The 18,942-nt window shown below is 46.4% G+C and overlaps 1 protein-coding gene across 6 annotated transcripts in view; it reads right to left on the bottom strand.

Annotated features, from left to right (window-relative positions):
• TBC1D14 (TBC1 domain family member 14) overlaps positions 1-18,942 on the bottom strand; it is a 106,632-nt gene that overhangs the window by 63,534 nt on the left and 24,156 nt on the right. The window contains exon 1 of one of the 6 annotated variants that reach the window (XM_041751842.1): positions 3,826-4,015. The exons of the other annotated variants lie outside the window; for them this stretch is intronic. Coding sequence (XP_041607776.1) covers positions 3,826-3,860 — 35 coding nt within the window. The 5' untranslated portion in view covers positions 3,861-4,015. Of the gene's footprint in view, positions 1-3,825; positions 4,016-18,942 lie in introns of those variants that run through there. 6 annotated transcript variants of the gene reach the window in all.

Raw genomic sequence — 18,942 nt, 5'->3', positions numbered from 1 at the left:
AATTAGGAATTTCTGCCAATAAGAAATGAAGTGAGGGATACCTGACCAGCTCAGTCAGCGGTGCGTGACTTGATCTTAGGGTTGTGAGTGCAAGCCTCATATTGGGCATAGAGATTACTTTAAAAATATAAATAAATTGAGGTACCAGGTGGCGCAGTCAGTTGAGCATCTGACTCTTGGCTTCAGCTCAGGTCATGATCTCAGGGTCATGAGATCAAGCCCCACATCAGACTCCATGCTCAGAGTGGTGTCTGTTTCAGATTCTCTTTCCCTCTGCCTCTGTTCCTCCTCCTGCTCTCTCTCAAACAAATCTTAAATAAATAAAGTGCTTCAGCATCACCCCTACCCCCATCTTTCAAATCAGTAAGACTTCATCAAACCCCAAAACAGCGCCTGGTTTTTCTAAAAGTCTCTAACAACACCAGGTGACAAGTTCCAGGAGCCCCTGTTGTGTTGGGTAGAAAATGCCTTAACAAGCAAAAAGCTGGCTGAAGAGAAAATGAAAATGTTCAGTGATGCTCTACTGGTATTAAAAAATTAAACCTTTTGGGAGAGAGAAGTGAAAACCTATGGAGAGCCACACCTGTGAGGGCAACCGGTTGCTCGGCCCACCCGACTTATACAACAGCTCTGTTGGGGTTAGTGCCTGCCCACACTGTGCTTCAGAGCCCCAGGCACTGAGCTGGAAGCAGTGGCCATGTGAGACTGGGGACAGTGTCCCAAGATAAATGACCTTCGAGTTGGGCAAGTTCCCAAGATCATCCACCAGGGACTCAAACCTGGGCCTTCCAGGCCTCCCCAGCACAGGTCCACCTCCTCCCATACAAATGAGGATGGCAGGCCCCACACTCGAGAGGAGCACAGAGCCAGCACTGTGGTTTAACAAGGCAGTGCAAACATGTCCCTGTCCACTCCCAAGCCTACAAGCAAGCAAAGCTGCAAGGACAAGGTTGGGGGATGGGGGGAGGAATGTGAAAGAATGGTAAAAAGACAGCGATGATCAAGTGGCCCCAGGCTGACCTGCTGTCCCATCACATCACCATAGCTACCCTTGCTCCAGCAACCACAGGCAGAGGCAGAACGGCAGCCTTCCCACTGAGAGGCTCCCAAACCGTTCTGAACTCCTACAGTTCTAATTAGGGCTTCCCATCCTATCCTCTATCCATCACGGAAGCAGCAGCTGCCCGGAGCCTCATGTTCTCCATCTGTAAATGGAGATGACAAATCTACCTGCACCCACTGTGAAGATTCAATGAAAGAGCACCGAAACCATCAGGGCAGGTGTGTGTGCAGGGGCCATGCTCCACCTGGTCCCTCCACTGTTCACACTCCAGTATACATGCCATTGCAGCAGGCCCCCCAACTGTCTGCAGGGCCAGATCCAGTCGTTTTAGGGAACCTTAAAGCTTATTCACTTTGGGGAATCCTCAAAAATGAAAATGATGTTTAATTATGAAAACAAAGTTAGGCACAATTCCAACATTGATGTTTTGGCTTTTGAAACTAAAACCATGTGCTTCCACACAATGACACTCCAGGAAGGACTTCTACCCAAAGTTCCAGCTCTCCGTTTTTTGACAAGAGACAGTAGAGTCCAAGGATGGACCCCTTTTCTTCTTAAAATGGTGTGGGTTTGAGGTTGTTACTTTCATCCCGTCCCCACTAACTTAACTCTCAGACGTTACTGAAGTCAAAATAAGGTGATTCCAGAAGCAATCTAAAATTCTAGCTGACAACAAAAGATTAGGTACTGGATCTGGGTCCCTATGCTAGGATATTTAAAGCACCTGAAGTATGTGCTGAGGGTTGCAATTAGAGCAAGCACATAGAGCTAGCACTCCAATGTATCTCAAATTAAGAATTATTAACTTGGGGCAGCCCGGGTGGCTCAGAGGTTTAGTGCTGCCTGATTCAGCCCAAGGCCTGGTCCTGGAGACCTGGGATCGAGTCCCACGTCGAGCTCCCTGTGTGGAGCCTGTTTCTCCCTCTGCCTGTGTCTCTGCTTCTCTCTGTTCGTCTCTCATGAATAAATAAATAAATCTTAAAAAAAAAAAAAAAAAGAATTATCAACTTGTTACTTTATGTGCTTTCATCACCAGAATGTAATGTGTATGTGAATCCTGTCTTCTATTTACTCAGGGCCTCTAGCATCTAGAACAGTTCTTGGCATTTAAAGGAAAACACATTTATTTAATGCATGCTTTTTGGAGGAATTTTCAGAAAGATCACATGAGAATTATTCCTGTACATTTAAAAAAGAGGAAGCCAGGATTCAGAGAGGTTGGGGTATCCCACCCAGAGAAAAAGAACCAAGACCTGGGCCCAAGGACCCAGGGCTGCTACCTGGCAGCTGGCAGCACCGTCCCAGAAGGCAGAGGGCAGCTGGAGTGGAAGGACGCAATCCTCCCTGACCCGGTAGAGCAGGTTCCACAAGCCACAGGCATTCATCAGGGATTTCTCAAAACTTCTTGGAATCTTGGAATATAAACCCCCAAAGTCCTCCTCCTTCAACACCATACATTGGAACCCTTACTTGTAATTTAGTAATAGTTTCCTGGGGATTCTCGCTCTTTCCCTCCTTTGTCTAATTAACAAACGAGACATTCCAAAGTCATTCCGAAGTCATCAGAAATACACTAAAACATGTAGCATTCAGTTCCGAGTGGAACAGATGGGCATCTTTTCCACTGTTCTCTGAGCCAAAGCCACCTTTCACAGAGCACCTGCCAGCTGCTTGTACTGCATCAGGCACTTCCCATGTGTTCTATGTGAGAGATGAAACTTAGCACAAGAGTTCTTGCTGCTGTGTCATCACACGAAAGCACCACCCGGGCCTGAACCCTACCAAAAGGGTGTTAGAGTCGACACTGCACAGATGGGAAACTGAGTCTTGGTGAGGTTAAGGAATTTGCTCCTTTGCTCCTGAAGGGACATTAAATCCTGGCACTCCTCTGGGGAAGAGAAAGCAAAAATCTTGAATGATTTCTCTAAAGGCTATTTTCTTAGGTATTTCTTTTCAGATCTCCACCCCTCAGAAAGTGGCACACTCCACTGCCATACACATTGACACCAGGCTTCTGACTCTGCTCTGAAAACCCCAGAGGAAAAGGCTAGCCCACTCAGCTGTCACAGAAACACAAAACCGCATTCTACAAAGCTGGCCTCCTGCATGACAAAACCCCCTCTCCTACAGGGAACATGAGGCAAGTAAGACACACACTGAGATGTTATTACTGTGAGCAAACAGCAGGCTCAAAATTCCTACTTCTACACACAATTAGAAGTACTCAAGAGGGACGCCTGGGTGCCTCAGCCTTAGGCTCAGGTCATGATCTCAGGGTCCTGGGATGGGGTCGGACTCCTTGCTAGCAGGGAGTCTGCTTCTCCCTCTGCCTCTGCCCCTCCGCCCCTGGTTCTCTCTAATAAATAAAATCTTAAAAATACAAGTATCCAAGAGCTAGAAATACTTGGTGTCTCCCTTCCTTCAGATATTACCCAAGTAGCAACTGATGCTAAAAAGTTGATCCCTAAAAATAGAGGAAACAGTCAGCACAAGGGAGCACAGTGAGCATCAGATACCATATGTATAAAAGCACAGGCCCCAAGAGCTCCCGGTACATGCAGACCCTCGCTGGAGACACGGGACCACTCCCAGTGTAAACTGAGGAATATCCAAAAAAACAACTCTACCCCAAGGAGGCAGAAGATTGCTGAACCATACTAAAACATACACACATAGCAAAAACCAAGCTCCAGTGAGGTTTCCAATTACAAAACCAAGAAAGGCAAGGCTGCAACCACAAACCTGCCCATCATTTGACAAACCTGTCCATTAACAGGAGCGCAGGGGAGACAGCCATGGTGTCTCCTGTAGCCACACAGCTCTGAAAGGCCAGCCCCAGAAGTACAGGCTCTTCCTGTGCCACATTCTTGGCGCTGGAGCCACAGGCCCGGGGAGGACCACAGGCACCCTACAGGCCCTGCTCCACACAGTCCCAAAGGTTAGGGCACGCAGGAGGGGCGGCCCAGCTGGAAAGGCAAGGGGTGGGGCAGGGAGGGTTCTGACTCCTAACTAGTCACACGGAGGGAGGAGGGCAGGCAGCCAGGGAAGCACAGCCTGTGTGACCCGGTTCCGGGTTCCCAGCACGGCCCTTCCCCCACATCTCCGCACAGACCCAGAGCCACACCTTGCCAGCCAGGGTGGGCTAACTAGCCACGAAACCCACAGGCACTTCTGACGGAAGAATGAAGCAAAATCCCATTTGGAGCAACGTCTCCTGCACGTCAGACATGGCACTTTGGGAAGAAGCAATCAAGTATTTATGAGTCCAGACACTGTCACATAAATCCCTGGCAAAAACTTGCATTACAACCATCACTGGAGGGGATCCCTGGGTGGCTCAGCGGTTTGGTGCCTGCCTTTGGCCCAGGGCGCGATCCTGGGGTCCCGGGATCGAGTCCTGCGTCGGGCTCCGGGCATGGAGCCTGCTTCTCCCTCTGCCTGTGTCTCTGCCTCTCTCTCTATGTCTATCATGCATAAAAATAAATAAATCTTTAAAAAAAAAAAAAAAAGAACCATCACTGGAGGATTCTCTCACCTTCATGACTTCAAATACCATTAAATAGAAAAAAGGGCAAGATCTAACTAACAACTTCAAGGTCAACAAAAATGACCTAATGTAAACCCACAAGAAGTTCCTATAGGTCGGCTCTCCCTTAGGGCGTCACTAGGGCATCTTTCAATCATGTGTCAACAACTAGCCCATGGCAAAACAATCGTCCACACGCCCCAGCCTGGGTCCTCTAACAATCAGCTCTGGGTATGTGTTCACAACTGCACAGGACACATCCGACCGCAGAAAGTCAATAGGTGGCCATCTCTGGCAAGAGTAGCTGGTGAGGGCCGAAGAGAGAAATTCTACTTTAGCTTTACAAATTTCTGTATTGCTTTAAAAAAAAGAGCATGTATTACTTTTGCAATTCAAAAGAAAAAAGAAGATCATGGTATCTAAGTGACAACACAGCACAGGAACAATACCAGGCACCTAGTCAGCTGGGCTCTGGGACTGGTCAACAGAATCCTGGCCCCAGCACAGCTGATGCTGGACAGGCGCTGACTAATGAATGTACTCTGGCACCACAGATCCCAAAGCAGGTACCTGGGCTAGAGGCCGCCTCACCTGGGAAGGGGCAAAAAACACAAATTCTTGAATCCTGCCCAGGCCAAGTGAAGCAGCCCAGGGGGCAAGGCCAGCAAGCACTGAATGAGTCCTCCAGGGGCTCTGATGCTCACTCAAGTTTCAGAAGGGCTGTGCTGGCTACATCTATGCCCTCAAAATTCCTGCTATCTTGCTTAAAACTTCTTGTCACTTCCTCCTACCCGAGAAGTCAGGGCCCCATTTCCTGCTGTAGCACACCTGCAGTTCCAGGTAGGGCTAGAGTTACTGATGGTTCATCCAGTGGCTGCAGGGCAGTCAAGCCCTCCCACACCTTGTTCCCCCTCCACCTCTCTCAGGACACATGGTGCTCTCCCATGCTGGCAACCTGCAGCCTCATGTTGCATCCTTCCAAATTCTTCTTCAACTTACAGCATTCAAGTTTTAGCCATTATACCTCAGCAAAAAAAAAAAAAAAAAAAAAAAAAAATCCAAAAAGATCTATATTTTAAAAACCCACAAAGAACACACAGGTACAAATGGCCTCACTAGTGAATTCTTCCAAATATTTAAGGAAGAAATACACAGACTCTTTCAGAGAACAAGCCTCTTATTCTTCCCCTCGACTCCGCAAGGAAATCTATTAGGTCATTCAATAAAAATATTTACAGGCATTATTCGCCAAGAAAAAAAATGTACTCAACTAGGACTTTCTGAGGCCCCTATGAGGATCACGTGAGATTGTGTGTCTGTCTGTATTTTAAAAATTCCCTTGTGAAGCCTTTTTATTACTTTTTTTAAAAGTTCATATACAATAGGGACGCCAGAGTGGCTCAGTTGGTTAAGCGTCTGACTTAGCTCAGCTCAGATCTTAATCTCAGGATCATGATTTCAAGCCCCACATTGGGCTTCATGCTGGGCAGGGAGCCTACATATATACATAGATTTCATATACAATTAAATTGAGTCCTTTGACATAGATTTCTGTAAGTTGAAACATACTGGTAGGTTCATTCAACCACTAGAGAAAAATCTTATAGAAACTTGGAGAAATAGGGATCCCTGGGTGGCTCAGCAGTTTAGCACCTGCCTTCAGCCCAGGGTGTGATCCTGGAGTCACAGGATCGGGTCCCACATCGGGCTCCCTGCATGGAGCCTGCTTCTCTCTCTGCCTGTGTCTCTGCCTCAATATCTCTCTGTGTCTCTCATGAATAAATAAATAAAATCTTAAAAAAAAAAAAGAAAAAAAGAAACTTGGAGAAATAGAAAGCAGAACATGCAACCCATTTTAGAAACCCAGCATAATCCTGAGGAGGATATTAGAGGAAAGGAAAGTTACAGGTCAGACATTTATGAATACAGACAGAAAATACACCTGAGTGGATCAGCGGTTGAGCGCCTTTGGCCCAGGGTCAGAGTCCCGGCCCCAGCACAGCTGATGCTGGACAGGTGCTGACTAATGAATATATTCTGGCACCACAGATCCCAAAGCAGGGTACCTGGGCTAGAGGCCGCCTCACCTGGGAAGGGGCAAGAAACACAAATTCTTGAATCCTGCCCTGTAGAAATTAACTGAATTTCTAGCAAACATTTATAAAATGGAATCTGGAGTCCTGGGATCGGGTCCCACATCGGGCTCCCTGCTTCTCTCTCTCTGCCTATGTCTCTGTCTCTCTCTCTCTGTCTCTCTCTGTCTCTCGGTGTGTCTCTCATGAATAAATAAATAAAATCATTAAAAAAAAAAAGAAAACTCATAAAAGATTAGCAAACCAAATCAACAATAAGTATAAAAGGATGATGTATCACAAATGAGTTGGGATTTTTTTCTAAGAATACAAAGTTAGCTTACTTAACATTAGAAAAATACAGTGTTTTGGGTTGTTTTTTTTTAAGATTTTTTTTTTCCATTCATGAGAGACAGAGAGAGAGGCATGACATAGGCAGAGGGAGAAGCAGGCTCCTGCGAGGAGCCCAACGTGATACTTGATCCCAGGACCCCGGGATCACACCCTGACCGGAAGGCAGACACTCAATCGCTGAGCCACCAAGATGTCCTGAAAAATACAGTGTTATTTACCACACAAAATAAAGGACATATAATCATGAGCAGATATAGAAAAAAAGCATTTGATAAAATGCAACACTCATGATTTTTTTAAATCATAAAACCAGGAACCAAAAGGAACTTTCTTAATCTGATAAAAAGTATCTAATAATAAATAAGGTGTCTCCTAAGAGGGATCCTACAGCAAACAGCACACTCACTGGGGAAATGGTAACAGCTTTCCAAGAGACCCAAGACCAACACAAGGATTTCTGCCAACACAACTTCAACTCACCATTGCCTGGGAGTTCCTGGCCATGCAATAAGGCAAGAAAACAAAATGAAAAGTGTAAGAACTGAAAGAGGTAAACCTCATCCACACGACAGCATATCTTCTACAAAGAAAATCCAGAAGAATCCAAAGATAAACTATTAGAATAATTGAATTTAGCAAGACCACAGGATTCAAGTTCTATATACAAAATTAACTGAATTTCTGGCAAACATTTATAAAATGGAATCTGTAAAACCATCAGAAATTAACAATTACCTTGGAATAAATTAAATGAAAGAAACACAAAGACCTTCACATAAAAAAAAAATTATAAAATATTGTGGAGAAATTAAAGAAAACCTAAATAAATAGAAGAAAATGCCACATTCAAAGATCTGAAGTCTTCATATAGTAAAAAAATAATCAATGAATTCAATGTAATTAGAAACAAAACTACAGATTTTTTTGTAGTAATTGCCAAGTTGATTGTAAAATTTATACAGAAATGAAAAGTACCTAGAAGAGTCAAAATAAAGAAGAACAAAGAAGTAGAAGGGCTTACTCTATGAGATATCAAGACCTATTATAAGCTATTAATAGTGAAAAACGGAACATATATAGTCACCGGATTCATTTCAAAGGTTCAGTGAGCAGGATGATCTTTACAGTAAATAAACATTAAGCACTACCTCATACTATAAACAAAATTAATTCCAATAGATCATGGATCCAGTGGCAAAACAAAACTTCTGGAAGGGAACAAAGAATTTCTTAAACAGGATACAAAAGGCACTAATCATAGAAAAGAAAAGATCCTAAAAACCAGAATTTATTACAATTAAGAACTTTTGAGGGCAGCCCGGGTGGCTCAGTGGTTTAGCACCGCCTTCAGCCCCAGGTGTGATCCTGGAGACCCAGGATCGAGTCTCGCATCGAGCTCCCTGCATGGAGCCTGCTTCTCCCTCTGCCTTGTGTCTCTGCCTCTCTCTCTGTGTCTCTCATGAACAAATAAATAAAATCTTAAAAAAAAAAAAAGAACTTTTGTTAAGAAAGCAAAAAACATTAAGACAATGAAAAAGTAAGCCATAGTGTTGAATATATTCGCAATACGTCCATCTCACAAAGGACTCTTCTCTTGCATATATAAAGTATGCCTACAAGTCAGTGAGACAACTGTAGATACTTCACCAAAGATTCCAAATGGTCAATAAGATTTGAAGAGGTGCACCAAATCATCAGTCATCAAGGAAATGAAAATGAAAATCAGGTACCCTTTACCCTATCTATCACCAAAATGGCAAAAGCAAACAAAAGGCTAACCAATCCAAATTTTTGATAGGATGTATAGCACCCAGAATCCCTGCGTGTTGCTAGAAATATGAACAATCACCCTGTAGTACAAACACATTGGAAACCACTCAGCAGCATCTACTGAAGCAGACTAAGCAATCCCCCCACCCAGGGATCCATATACCACAACACATGTGCAGAGTATTGTGATTAGCATTCTCCCCATTTTTCAAACTCTGAGCAAACCCAATGTCCACCTGTAGAGAACATGCAGTGGTGTTATCTGTACATCTGAAACTATAAATAATGAAGTAAGTGAATACTGCTGCTGCAGAGCAACAAGCCAGGTGAATGTCACATGAATGGCAAAGCAAGCCAGACACAAAAGTATATGCTGTATGACTCCAGTTATCTTTTTTTTTTTTTTTTTATGACTCCAGTTATCTAAAGTTAAAACAAACGCACACTAATCTATGGTGACAGAAGTCAGAACAGCAGATGCCCTTGGGGAGTGAGATTCTGACAGGGAAGGCACAGGACGGAGATTTCTAGGGGTGTAGGTAATACTCTCCACAGGGCCGATGCGTGAGTGTGCTTCCTTTGTACATGTCACCCTGCACCCCCCTCCAGTCACCGCCAGCTCAGCTCCCACCCCTGTCCTCGAGAGCCTCTCTGGCTGATGTGCACCTCCTCCCCATCACACCTCTCGAGAGCACTCTCACACTCATCTTGGGTAGCGGGCTGGGGAATCCTATCTTAGTGGTCATTTCCGGCTGTGCTGGAGGCCAAGGCACAGCCTATTTGGCCCTTGTATTCCCAGGGCCTGGCAGAAAATCTGCTGGCTAGGAGGCACCACAGGTAACTCATTAACTAACACTGGCTGGCACCCCAGCCTTGTGCCTCTCACTGCTAAGTCACTGAGTCCAAAACAAGACCCAATGCTCTCCTGTGTCACCACGAGCTCCTTGAGGCCTCCTTCAAACACTCTTTAACAGCTAAGCACAGAGGCAGAAGTTCCACAGGACTCGTTCTCTAACATCAGCTCAGGCCAGAAAAGGCAGGGAGAAAACGCCTGTACAATGTCACACACAATGCTACTTTCCTAAGGGGAAAAATACCAATTGATTTTTAATCTCCAACTGAAAAGTGGGGAAAAGAAGGAAAGAAGAGCTGCCTGTAAGCGTCACACAGCAGGAGCTGCCTAACGAATAGCGATAGTTGAAAGGTGGGGTGAATGGCTCCATCCTTTCCCCCTTTTTTAAAAGATATTATTTACCCATGAGAGACGCAGAGAGAGGTGCAGAGACATAGGCAGAGGGAGAAGCAGGCTCCCTGCGGGGAGCCCGATGTGGGACTCAATCCCAGAACCCTGGGATCACTACCTGAGCCAAGGGCAGACGCTCAAGCACTGAGCCACCCAGGTGCCCCAAGTCCATCCTTTCCATTTTAGGGACCTTAAGGAATAAGATTCAACCAAAGGCACAGAGAGCATGTATGAGACTCAGTGTCAGGCAGACCTGGGCTCAAATGCCAGCTTCCTGGAAAGCTGTCTGACTTTGAGTAAGAAATGAACCACTCTCAGTCTTCCCACCTGCTGAACGGAGTCCCTACCCTCCAGTTACCAGGTATGGGACCATAAAGTATGCTTTTAAAGCAACCCCAGGGTGATTTATTCACCACACAGGGCCAAGGTTCTCACCTCGTTCAACCTCATTCAATCCTAATCCTAGGCATACACATTATTTTTTTTCATTCAACAAATACATGTGGAGCACACTACGTCCTGGGCACGATGCCAAGAGTACACTGAATGTGATCACTAATGACCAGACACAGGCCCTCAACCTCCCAAGGCTCAGGCGTGATTCTTCTTGTCCTAAAGATGGCCAGGTTCAGAGCTATCACCTTGCCTAAGGTCACACAATAAACCGAAGGGCTCAGATTTGGCCTCAAACGCATACCTTTCACTGGTGGTTCTCAATCCTGGCTGCATGCTTGAACTACCCAGGGAGCTTTTAAAAATTCCTAATGCTCAAGTCTCACCCCAAATAAACGAAAACTTATCTCTGAAGGTGGGGCCTGGACACTAATTTATTTTCTTGGTTTTCCGGACAATTCTCCTGTGCAGCAAAAGTGCCGAGAACTTTGCTCTTTAATAAATGTTTCCCTTCCTTGTTTCTTTAGTTGATACTTTAATCTATATGAATTTGAGATTAGCCTCTTTCCAGCAGCTTCTGAAAAAAGTGAATTACTATCTTTCAGATTTTGCCTTAAACTACTTCAACAATTGTTAAGTCACAAAAGCAAAACCACACTGTAAACACCTGCCTTATAAAGTGAGCTCTTCTAGTATCTTCCAGGCTCTTCTTTCTACTGATCCAGGCAGTAGGGAAATTTTCCTAACCCAGGTGGCTTTCAGAGTTCACCTGAATGTGCCCTCTCCCTCCACTGCAGCAAATCTAGGCCATGCTCCCGGAAGCCAGCCAGCCAGCCGATCCCTATCTTCTCAAATATGGAAAATGCCAGGCCTAGAGCAAGGCACAAAGCAGGCCGTACCCCTGCGGATTAAAAAAAGCCACTCTTACATGCAATTCTAGGAACAGGAGTCCACACTGCACAAGTGGACAAAACCAAGCCACATCTGCTAATGTTCCAGGCTGATAAGGTCCCATTGGTCCTGGGGATGCCAAGAAGGCTTCAGAGAAGAAGAGTTAGTGAGACAGGGCCTCAAAGATGTGCAGGAATGGACCAAGGTGACATGCAGCAGAGGGGAGGGGGGTATTTTAGGCAAAAGCAGGAAAGTGTAAGCCAGCAGTGCTGGGCTCAGGGTGTTTCATGAGCCCAAGCAAGGGGACCAGCAGGAGGAGAACAGAAAACCACAAGCATCTCTTCATTCTGTAGACCGCAGTACCCAGGAAGACAAATCCAACATCAATTCATAGTAACCTATGGCCAGAGCTATGACAAATTCTAACAGCCCATCAGTCCTCATTGAGACTATCTTCATTCATAAAACAGAGGCTGGCTTTTCACTGCCAGTAAAGTCACACCATGGTCAGAGAACACCAGGGTGTTCACATCCATGATAGTGGATAGCAGGTCAGAACTGACCCAGGGGTCAGGACAGCGGTCACAGAAACAAGAAGCACTTATGGGAATCTGTCCTAGGAAATCATAGGAATAGCAGATAACACAAGCTGACATGCACACCAGTCATTTTATCATCCAAAAGCAGGAACAAAATCGATTTCCAGTTTTTTCTTTTTTTTAATGATAAATTTATTTTTTATTGGTGTTCAATTTGCCAACATACAGAATAACACCCAGTGCTCATCCCGTCAAGTGCAAAATCCATTTCCTTATTGTTGGATCGGTAAATGATTCACTGCATGAAATACCACAAGGACGTTAATAAACATGTGAATCCTTTCTAATTATGCGGGGAAATGTCTTCTAGAAGTAAAAATGAGGATACAAAACTGTAGAAGAGCATACATTTTTAGGTTTAAAATTCATAAAAAGTCTTTAAGGAAGTAAGGTAGGAAGGAAAAATTGGTAGTAGGTATAAAGTAGAAAGGGCAAAAATAGAAGGATGAGCATAAAAAACCCAAAATTTTCCTGTATATTTTTAAACAAAGAGCAACTTTAAGAAAACATGTGTTTAAAAAAAAAATTTTTATCATCCTTAAAAAAAAAAAAAGAAACCCAAAAGACAAAAAACACCAAAAATCTCTCAGAACATTCCAGCTTTGCGGACACCACAGGTATGGATGCTGCACACATAATCCAAAACCTACACAACTGTGTGACCTGACATGGGAGACTAAACTGTTGGGGAGAGTCTTTTCCCTATATCTATGAAATAATAAAACTGAAAAAAAAATTTAGATTTAAAAGTATATCAGAAGGCAGCCCCGGTGGCTCAGGGGTTTAGGACCGCCTTCAGCCCAGGGCATGATCCTGGAGACCCAGAATCAAGTCCCATGTCCGGCTCCCTGCATGGAGCTTGCTTCTCCCTCTGCCTGTGTCTCTGCCTCTCTCTCTCTCTCTCTCTCTCTCTCTCTCTCTGTGTCTCTCATGAATAAATAAAATCTTTAAAAAAATTTTTTTAATAAAATAAAAGTATATCAGATTTTTTACTTTTCAAAATTTATAGTCTACTATCATTCACTTCAGATTATTTACTGTACTTCTACTAAGTGTCTGTACCAGCTAGGAAAACAAGGAATAATATGTGGCCCTTGCCTTCAAGAAGCTCACAGTCGAGGCAGTGGCAAGGCTGTCAATGCTGTCTCAGAAGTCCAAGGACTGTGGGATCCAAATGAAGGCCCTGGAAGGGGTTGCAGTGATTGGAGAAGGCTTCCTAGAGGAGGTGTCACATAAGTGGAACCCTAAAGGACAAACAGAAGTTTGCCAGGCAGAAGGAAGAGAATGGGCCAAGGTGCAGAGACAAGACACAGCTGGTTCAGAGAATTCTAAGAATGGCTACAGCACAAAATGGAAGCTGGAGGTCTAAGAGGTAGGCAGGGGTGCACCCAGAATGCTCCTTATGCCGCAACAAGTAGTTTGGTGTTTCTCCTGCATGGGGTGGGAACTACCGTTTAGGCAAGAGAATAACAATGCATTCAACTCATCAACTCCAGGCATTTAATTCTCATGAAGGCGGAGGGGGGTGGTAAAGAAAAATGATCCCGAAAAATGGCCCATGCTCCCAGCTATTCACCAAACCCACTTCCTCATGTGCTGGGCACTGGCCCCATTTCCCAACCTCCCTGATAGGTGGGCTTGGCCATGTGACCAAGTTCTACCCAAAACACTGCCAGCGGCGCCACATGTACCTTGCCCAGAAAAATCCCATTTCGTCCTTCGGCTCATTTCGTCCTTGTTCCCCGTGCACGGTTCAATGGTAGATTCGCAGTGCCCTCAGCGGGGGGCCTCAAAGACTCCCTGACCCCAGACCTCTCCCCCCCCCAAAGCCACTGGAAGGAGCACATACTACCTAGAAGTAAGAAGAGGAGCCTCAGAAGAAAACAAAGTTCTATTTTATTAATTTTCTATGTGTTGTGTTTGTAGTCTTGTCTTAGCTCTGGACGTGAAATACTTCGGTAATAATATTAATATTATTAATGATGATGATAATAATAATAATAAAGATGTAAAAACTCAAAAAAAAAAAAAAAAGGGGGGCCACCTGGCCCCTTCCTGAGCTCTCCCCTTCCGAGCTTGATGCAGAGGCATCCACAGACCTTAGGGAGCAACCACCAGAGCCCCAAGATGGCAAGACCCTGGGAGGGCACGAGCCACAGATGAACTTCCATCGTGCCTGTGCCACCACAGAGATTTTAAGTTTGTTATATAGAAGTGATAATTGCACAAGTAAATACACATTCACATGTTTTCTCCACCAACTCTGACCACTACTCAATTTCTTCTGCTTTAAAAATACCCATTTTCAAAAGAACTTCTAAAAGGACTAAAACCCATTCATTCTGGGATAAGGACTCCTCGGGCGCTAGGACGAAGGCTCACCCAGCAGCCAATGTCCTTGTCTGCCTGGCCTCTCGGCCGCTTCTCCCTCCCTAGGCCAGGCTCCCCCTCCATGTCTGCAGTACTCTCAGGTATCTCCCCTCCTGGAGGGAGGGAAATAGGTCTCATACCCAAAGCTGAAACCTAAAGGAGGTTAGGACTTAAATAAAATCTTAAAAAAAAACAACAACAACAACAACAACAACGAGGGTTTGGATTTATTTATTCTTGAGAGACACAGAGAGAGGCAGCGACACAGGCAGAGGGAGAAACAGGCTCCATGCAGGAGCCCAATGTGGGAGTTGACTCCGGAACTCCAGGATCATGTCCTGAGCCAAAGGCAGACGCTCTACCACTGAGTCACCCAGGCATCCCCAAACCATCATTTTCAAACTCCTGCAGACATGTGCTACTCCACAGTGTACACATGTACACTGTGTGCACAGAGCCTGAATTTGAAAAGCCTCTGGCTAGAAGCAAAGAGGAATTAACAGGAAAACCGGACCATTGCAGGCCCCAAACGCCTCTTAGGCAAATCTGGATGACTCATGACTCTTTCATTTACAGAACCTTACAGGAATCCTGCGATAAACCACAGCTACTCACAACAAAGAATCAGCAAAACTGAAATCAAAACAACTCTCAGTTACAAACTCTGCTCACTTACCATCAACAGGAACTAGCTGATTTGATGTGGCAATCTAGTAAGATCTGTATGCACACAAAAAAATACAGAGTGCAGAAGAGAATTTAACGTTCCCTATGCCAAATATTCAGTGTCCCACCAGCAAAATAAATATACAAACACTTTACAACAGGCGCCAATAGGTAAAAAAACAGAACAAGACAGCTTTCATTGTTGTTATTCTGTGAACATTTTTTTAAGTAGAACAGATTTTACTTTTGCCCAATTGGGCAAAAGATTAATTTGTAAGCAGAAGTAGCTGGTGGCTGGAGAACTGCTCTGCAGGAACAGGGCTGCCTGTGGGTTCACTGTTGTGCTCCCACAAAGTGTCTGGCATTTCCTACTGAATCACCCCTCCCAGGGTCAGCCTGACCATAAAAAACCTCACCGAGGACAAAAAGAACCTCACCTAAACATAGACATCTGGGAGTTCCCATAAAGACACAGCATATGATTTCCCCATAATGCCAGAGCACAGAGGGTGCTGCATAAACTCGGAAATCCTGCACAAAACACATACATTCTTCTTTCTCCCACTCCCCAGAACTAAACTACCCTGCTTACAGGTGTGAAAAAAAATTTTTAAGGACGCATTTATTTTACAGAGAGAGAAAAGGAGAGTGAGTGCAGTAGGAGAGGGGAGGAGGCAGACAGAAACTTAAGCAGACTCAGAGCAAAGCACAGAGCCTGACGTGGGGCTCAAACTCATAGCCCTAAGATCACAACCTGACTCACCCACTTAACTGGCTGTGCCCCCACAGGCGTGAAATTTCTATGAGCACCAGCACCTGCCAGAAATCAGGGCAGAAATGCTACAGAGAAACCAGTGCAGCCTGCAAGGTTTATCAGGAACACGATCTGGCTCTCCAACAGGACATAAGCAGATGTGCAGGCCGAAAAAGTTTTCTCAGTTCAGTTCATGCCACTCCTTTAAAAAAAAAAAAAAAGATTTTATTTATTTATTCACGAGACACACAGAGAGAGAGGCAGAGACACAGGCAGAGGGAGAAGCAGGCTCCCTGCAGGGAGCCTGATGCAGGACTTGATCCCAGGACCCCGGGATCCATCCTGGGCTGAAGGCAGATGCTCAACCACTGAGCCACCCAGGCGTCCCAGGTCACGCCACTTCTGACAGCAACCGCCCGTAACACCCCACAGTGAAGATGTCTGCCCTCCCCATCTGAGACAGATGGGAATTTCAATGTCTGCACCCAATAAGAAGTGGCTGAGCTTTAAAGGTTTCTTTCCTCAAACAGAGAGACGTCTTCTAACCCACCCAAGGGAAGGACAACAGGTCATCAGACCCAACTGGGACACAGAACATTTTCGTGTTCCCCTAGGTTCACATCCAGTACAGAACGGGAAAGCCGAGCTGGTAGCCAGTTCTCACTTGAGTCATCAATCACAAAAAGGAAGTCAGTCAATCTCGTTCCCTCTTCAGGACTGATTAAATCCTTAGTTTATCGGTTTTCCCTTTTCTGCTGCTCAGCTCCTGGACAGGTTGGCCCTTACTAGCATTCACTAACTCGTTTGCTCATTCAAGCAAAAAGCAGGAAAGAGATCCTTGATAAATTCTAGTGAGGTCACAGCACATCAATCACCATGCCAAGCACTCTGCACGCTCTGCCTTGTTATCGCCATTTCAGAGCTAGGAAACCAAGGAAAATAGAGCCACATGCCCAGCCACCTGCCAGAAGGGCAAAACAGATCACTGCCCTCTCTGAACACCCTCCGAGTCCTTGGTCTCCAGGCTAGAGGCACCACAGGAAGCTTCAGGGGTGCAAGCCCCTCCACCTCCACTGTGTGCAGTTCCCCAGATACTGAAATGTGCCCTAGAGCTCAGAGGCAGTGTGAGACAGGACCTCGAGTGGGATTCTCAACACCCTGCAAGGCAGCTGTCAGCCCTCCCCACTGGGCCTGCCTTACTCACATGCCACCTTGCCTCAGCCTCCTGCCCTCACCCAGGGGTCCCAGCGGATGGTTCTTTCTGCAGGCTTCCCTCGGCTTCATGCACTTCATATCGGATTCGCTTCTTTCACAACCACCACGTGCTGCTTTAATACATCCCCACAAGAACAAAGGCTAAAAATTAAATCACAGATTGCCACCCTGACTGGCCACTACTACCAAACAGAACTTCCCACAAGGTTGCAAAAGCACAAATCTGAGCTCTTCAATGAGGTGGCCCCTGGGCACAAGAATGTGGCTTCTGCGGCTGAGGAGTGAGATTTCCAACTTTAATCCAGTCTAAATTGCTGTGCATGGCTAGCAGCTAACACACTGGACAGCACAGGCAGCAATCATGCCCCAATCTAAGACCCCAGATGAAGGAACAGGTGACGCCCAAGCGCACAGAAGATACCATGGGACCAGGGGCACGAGCCCACTGGTTTCTGCTTCTCAAGGAGGCTGGGACCCCCGTGGCCTACCATCCCTCACTCCTCTTCTGACACCCTGCGATTATTTCTCCCTACCACCTAAAGCCTGACACATGCAGCATCTCTTGCAACCATGTGTCCACTGTGAACTACAAGTGGCACCTGTTCCTTTTATTTGGGGGGACAGGGCTGTTGGCGGCTGCACTGTCAGCACTGGGTACCGGGGAGGTGTTCCCTGAGGACAGATAGGGCATCTCAATTCAACTATCTGACAAATATTTACTGAGTTCCAACTAGGTGCCAGCACAGGATGAGTAAGATGCAGCCCTTGAGGGGGGCCCAAGCTCGGGGGACAGATTCGGGGGCTGGAGAAGACCAACTGCCCGAGTCCCCATTTGACACATGGGATACAGCAACTTGCTGCCAGTGCAGGGGGAGTAAGTGGCAGAGTAAGGGCAACACCCACCCCTGCTGACATCTATGAGGCTCCACTGCGGCCTCCACAGCCGTTCCCACACGGGGCCATAGCCCGCAACAGCCCAGGAAATGGCAGCTGCTGTGACCTCCCTGAACATGCGGGTCTTCACCTGCACTGCACTCCTTGCTGACCTCAAGTGGCTCTGGCCCCAACAGACACTCGGGAAGCGTGAATGCAGCAGAGGTCGGGCCCAACAGGAGGACAGCAGCCAAAGCCACAGCACCTGTGCAGTTTCTGTGACACACCTCACCCCCTCCCGATGTGAACAGGGCACATTGGGGCACACAGAAGGCATGTGAGGCTGGTCCTCACATAGAGGCTGGAGGGAACCTGACCATGGTTAAGCATCTGCAGAAATGACACAAGGATGCAGATCCTAAGAGGAGCATGGAGAAGGTGGTCCTGCATGGGAAAGCTGCCCCCTCCCTAGTCTACAGGCAAAGCCTGAGGCAGGGATGCTGTCGGGGCTGGTGTCAGGTGGGAAATGTCAAAGGAACATCGACCCGAGCAGCCAGCTGGAGTGAGGACAGAGGCCCCTGGAGAAGGCCAAAGGCTGAAGAAGAGGAAGTGGTGGCCCACACCCAACATGATGATGGTCCATGTTCCTCCTGGACATTTCCTCTTGGCATTTCCTTCCCCTCTTGCCATCCTGGCCCGGGCCTCTCCAGAGGATCACATGAGGTGTGTCCACTCCAAGGCACAGTGCCCACAGCAGGGCACCCCATGCCAAACTCTCCCTCAGGACACTGTGCCGTTCTAAATGGGAAGTAGCACCCGTCATTAACAACACTGCTTCCCCCTGCTCCAGCACCAGAAAGGGGGAGAATGAAGGCGCTTTGGCCTCCTTTCTTCAACCCTCCCTGGAGGATTCACCAGATGCAGCGGGAACAGCACATGACTGCCCAGGGTAGAGCTTTGCTGTCAGACCAGGGCAGGGGCCAAGGTGGCAGCTGACCCTCCAAGATCCACTGCCAACTAGCTGTGTGACCTAAGCCCATTAATCCACACAATGAAGGCATCCCACTACCCTCAGGCCTGGATCTTCCCAACTTGTTCTTCCAATTCCTCCACCCACCAAGGTCCCCACTGGTCCATCCTCCTTCTGCGGCCA

Source organism: Vulpes lagopus, chromosome 4 (genome assembly GCF_018345385.1).
Source record: "Vulpes lagopus strain Blue_001 chromosome 4, ASM1834538v1, whole genome shotgun sequence".
Taxonomy (NCBI): domain Eukaryota; kingdom Metazoa; phylum Chordata; class Mammalia; order Carnivora; family Canidae; genus Vulpes; species Vulpes lagopus.
The sequence above is the reverse complement of the archived record's forward strand: the minus strand, read 5'-3'. Positions and strand labels throughout refer to the sequence as shown.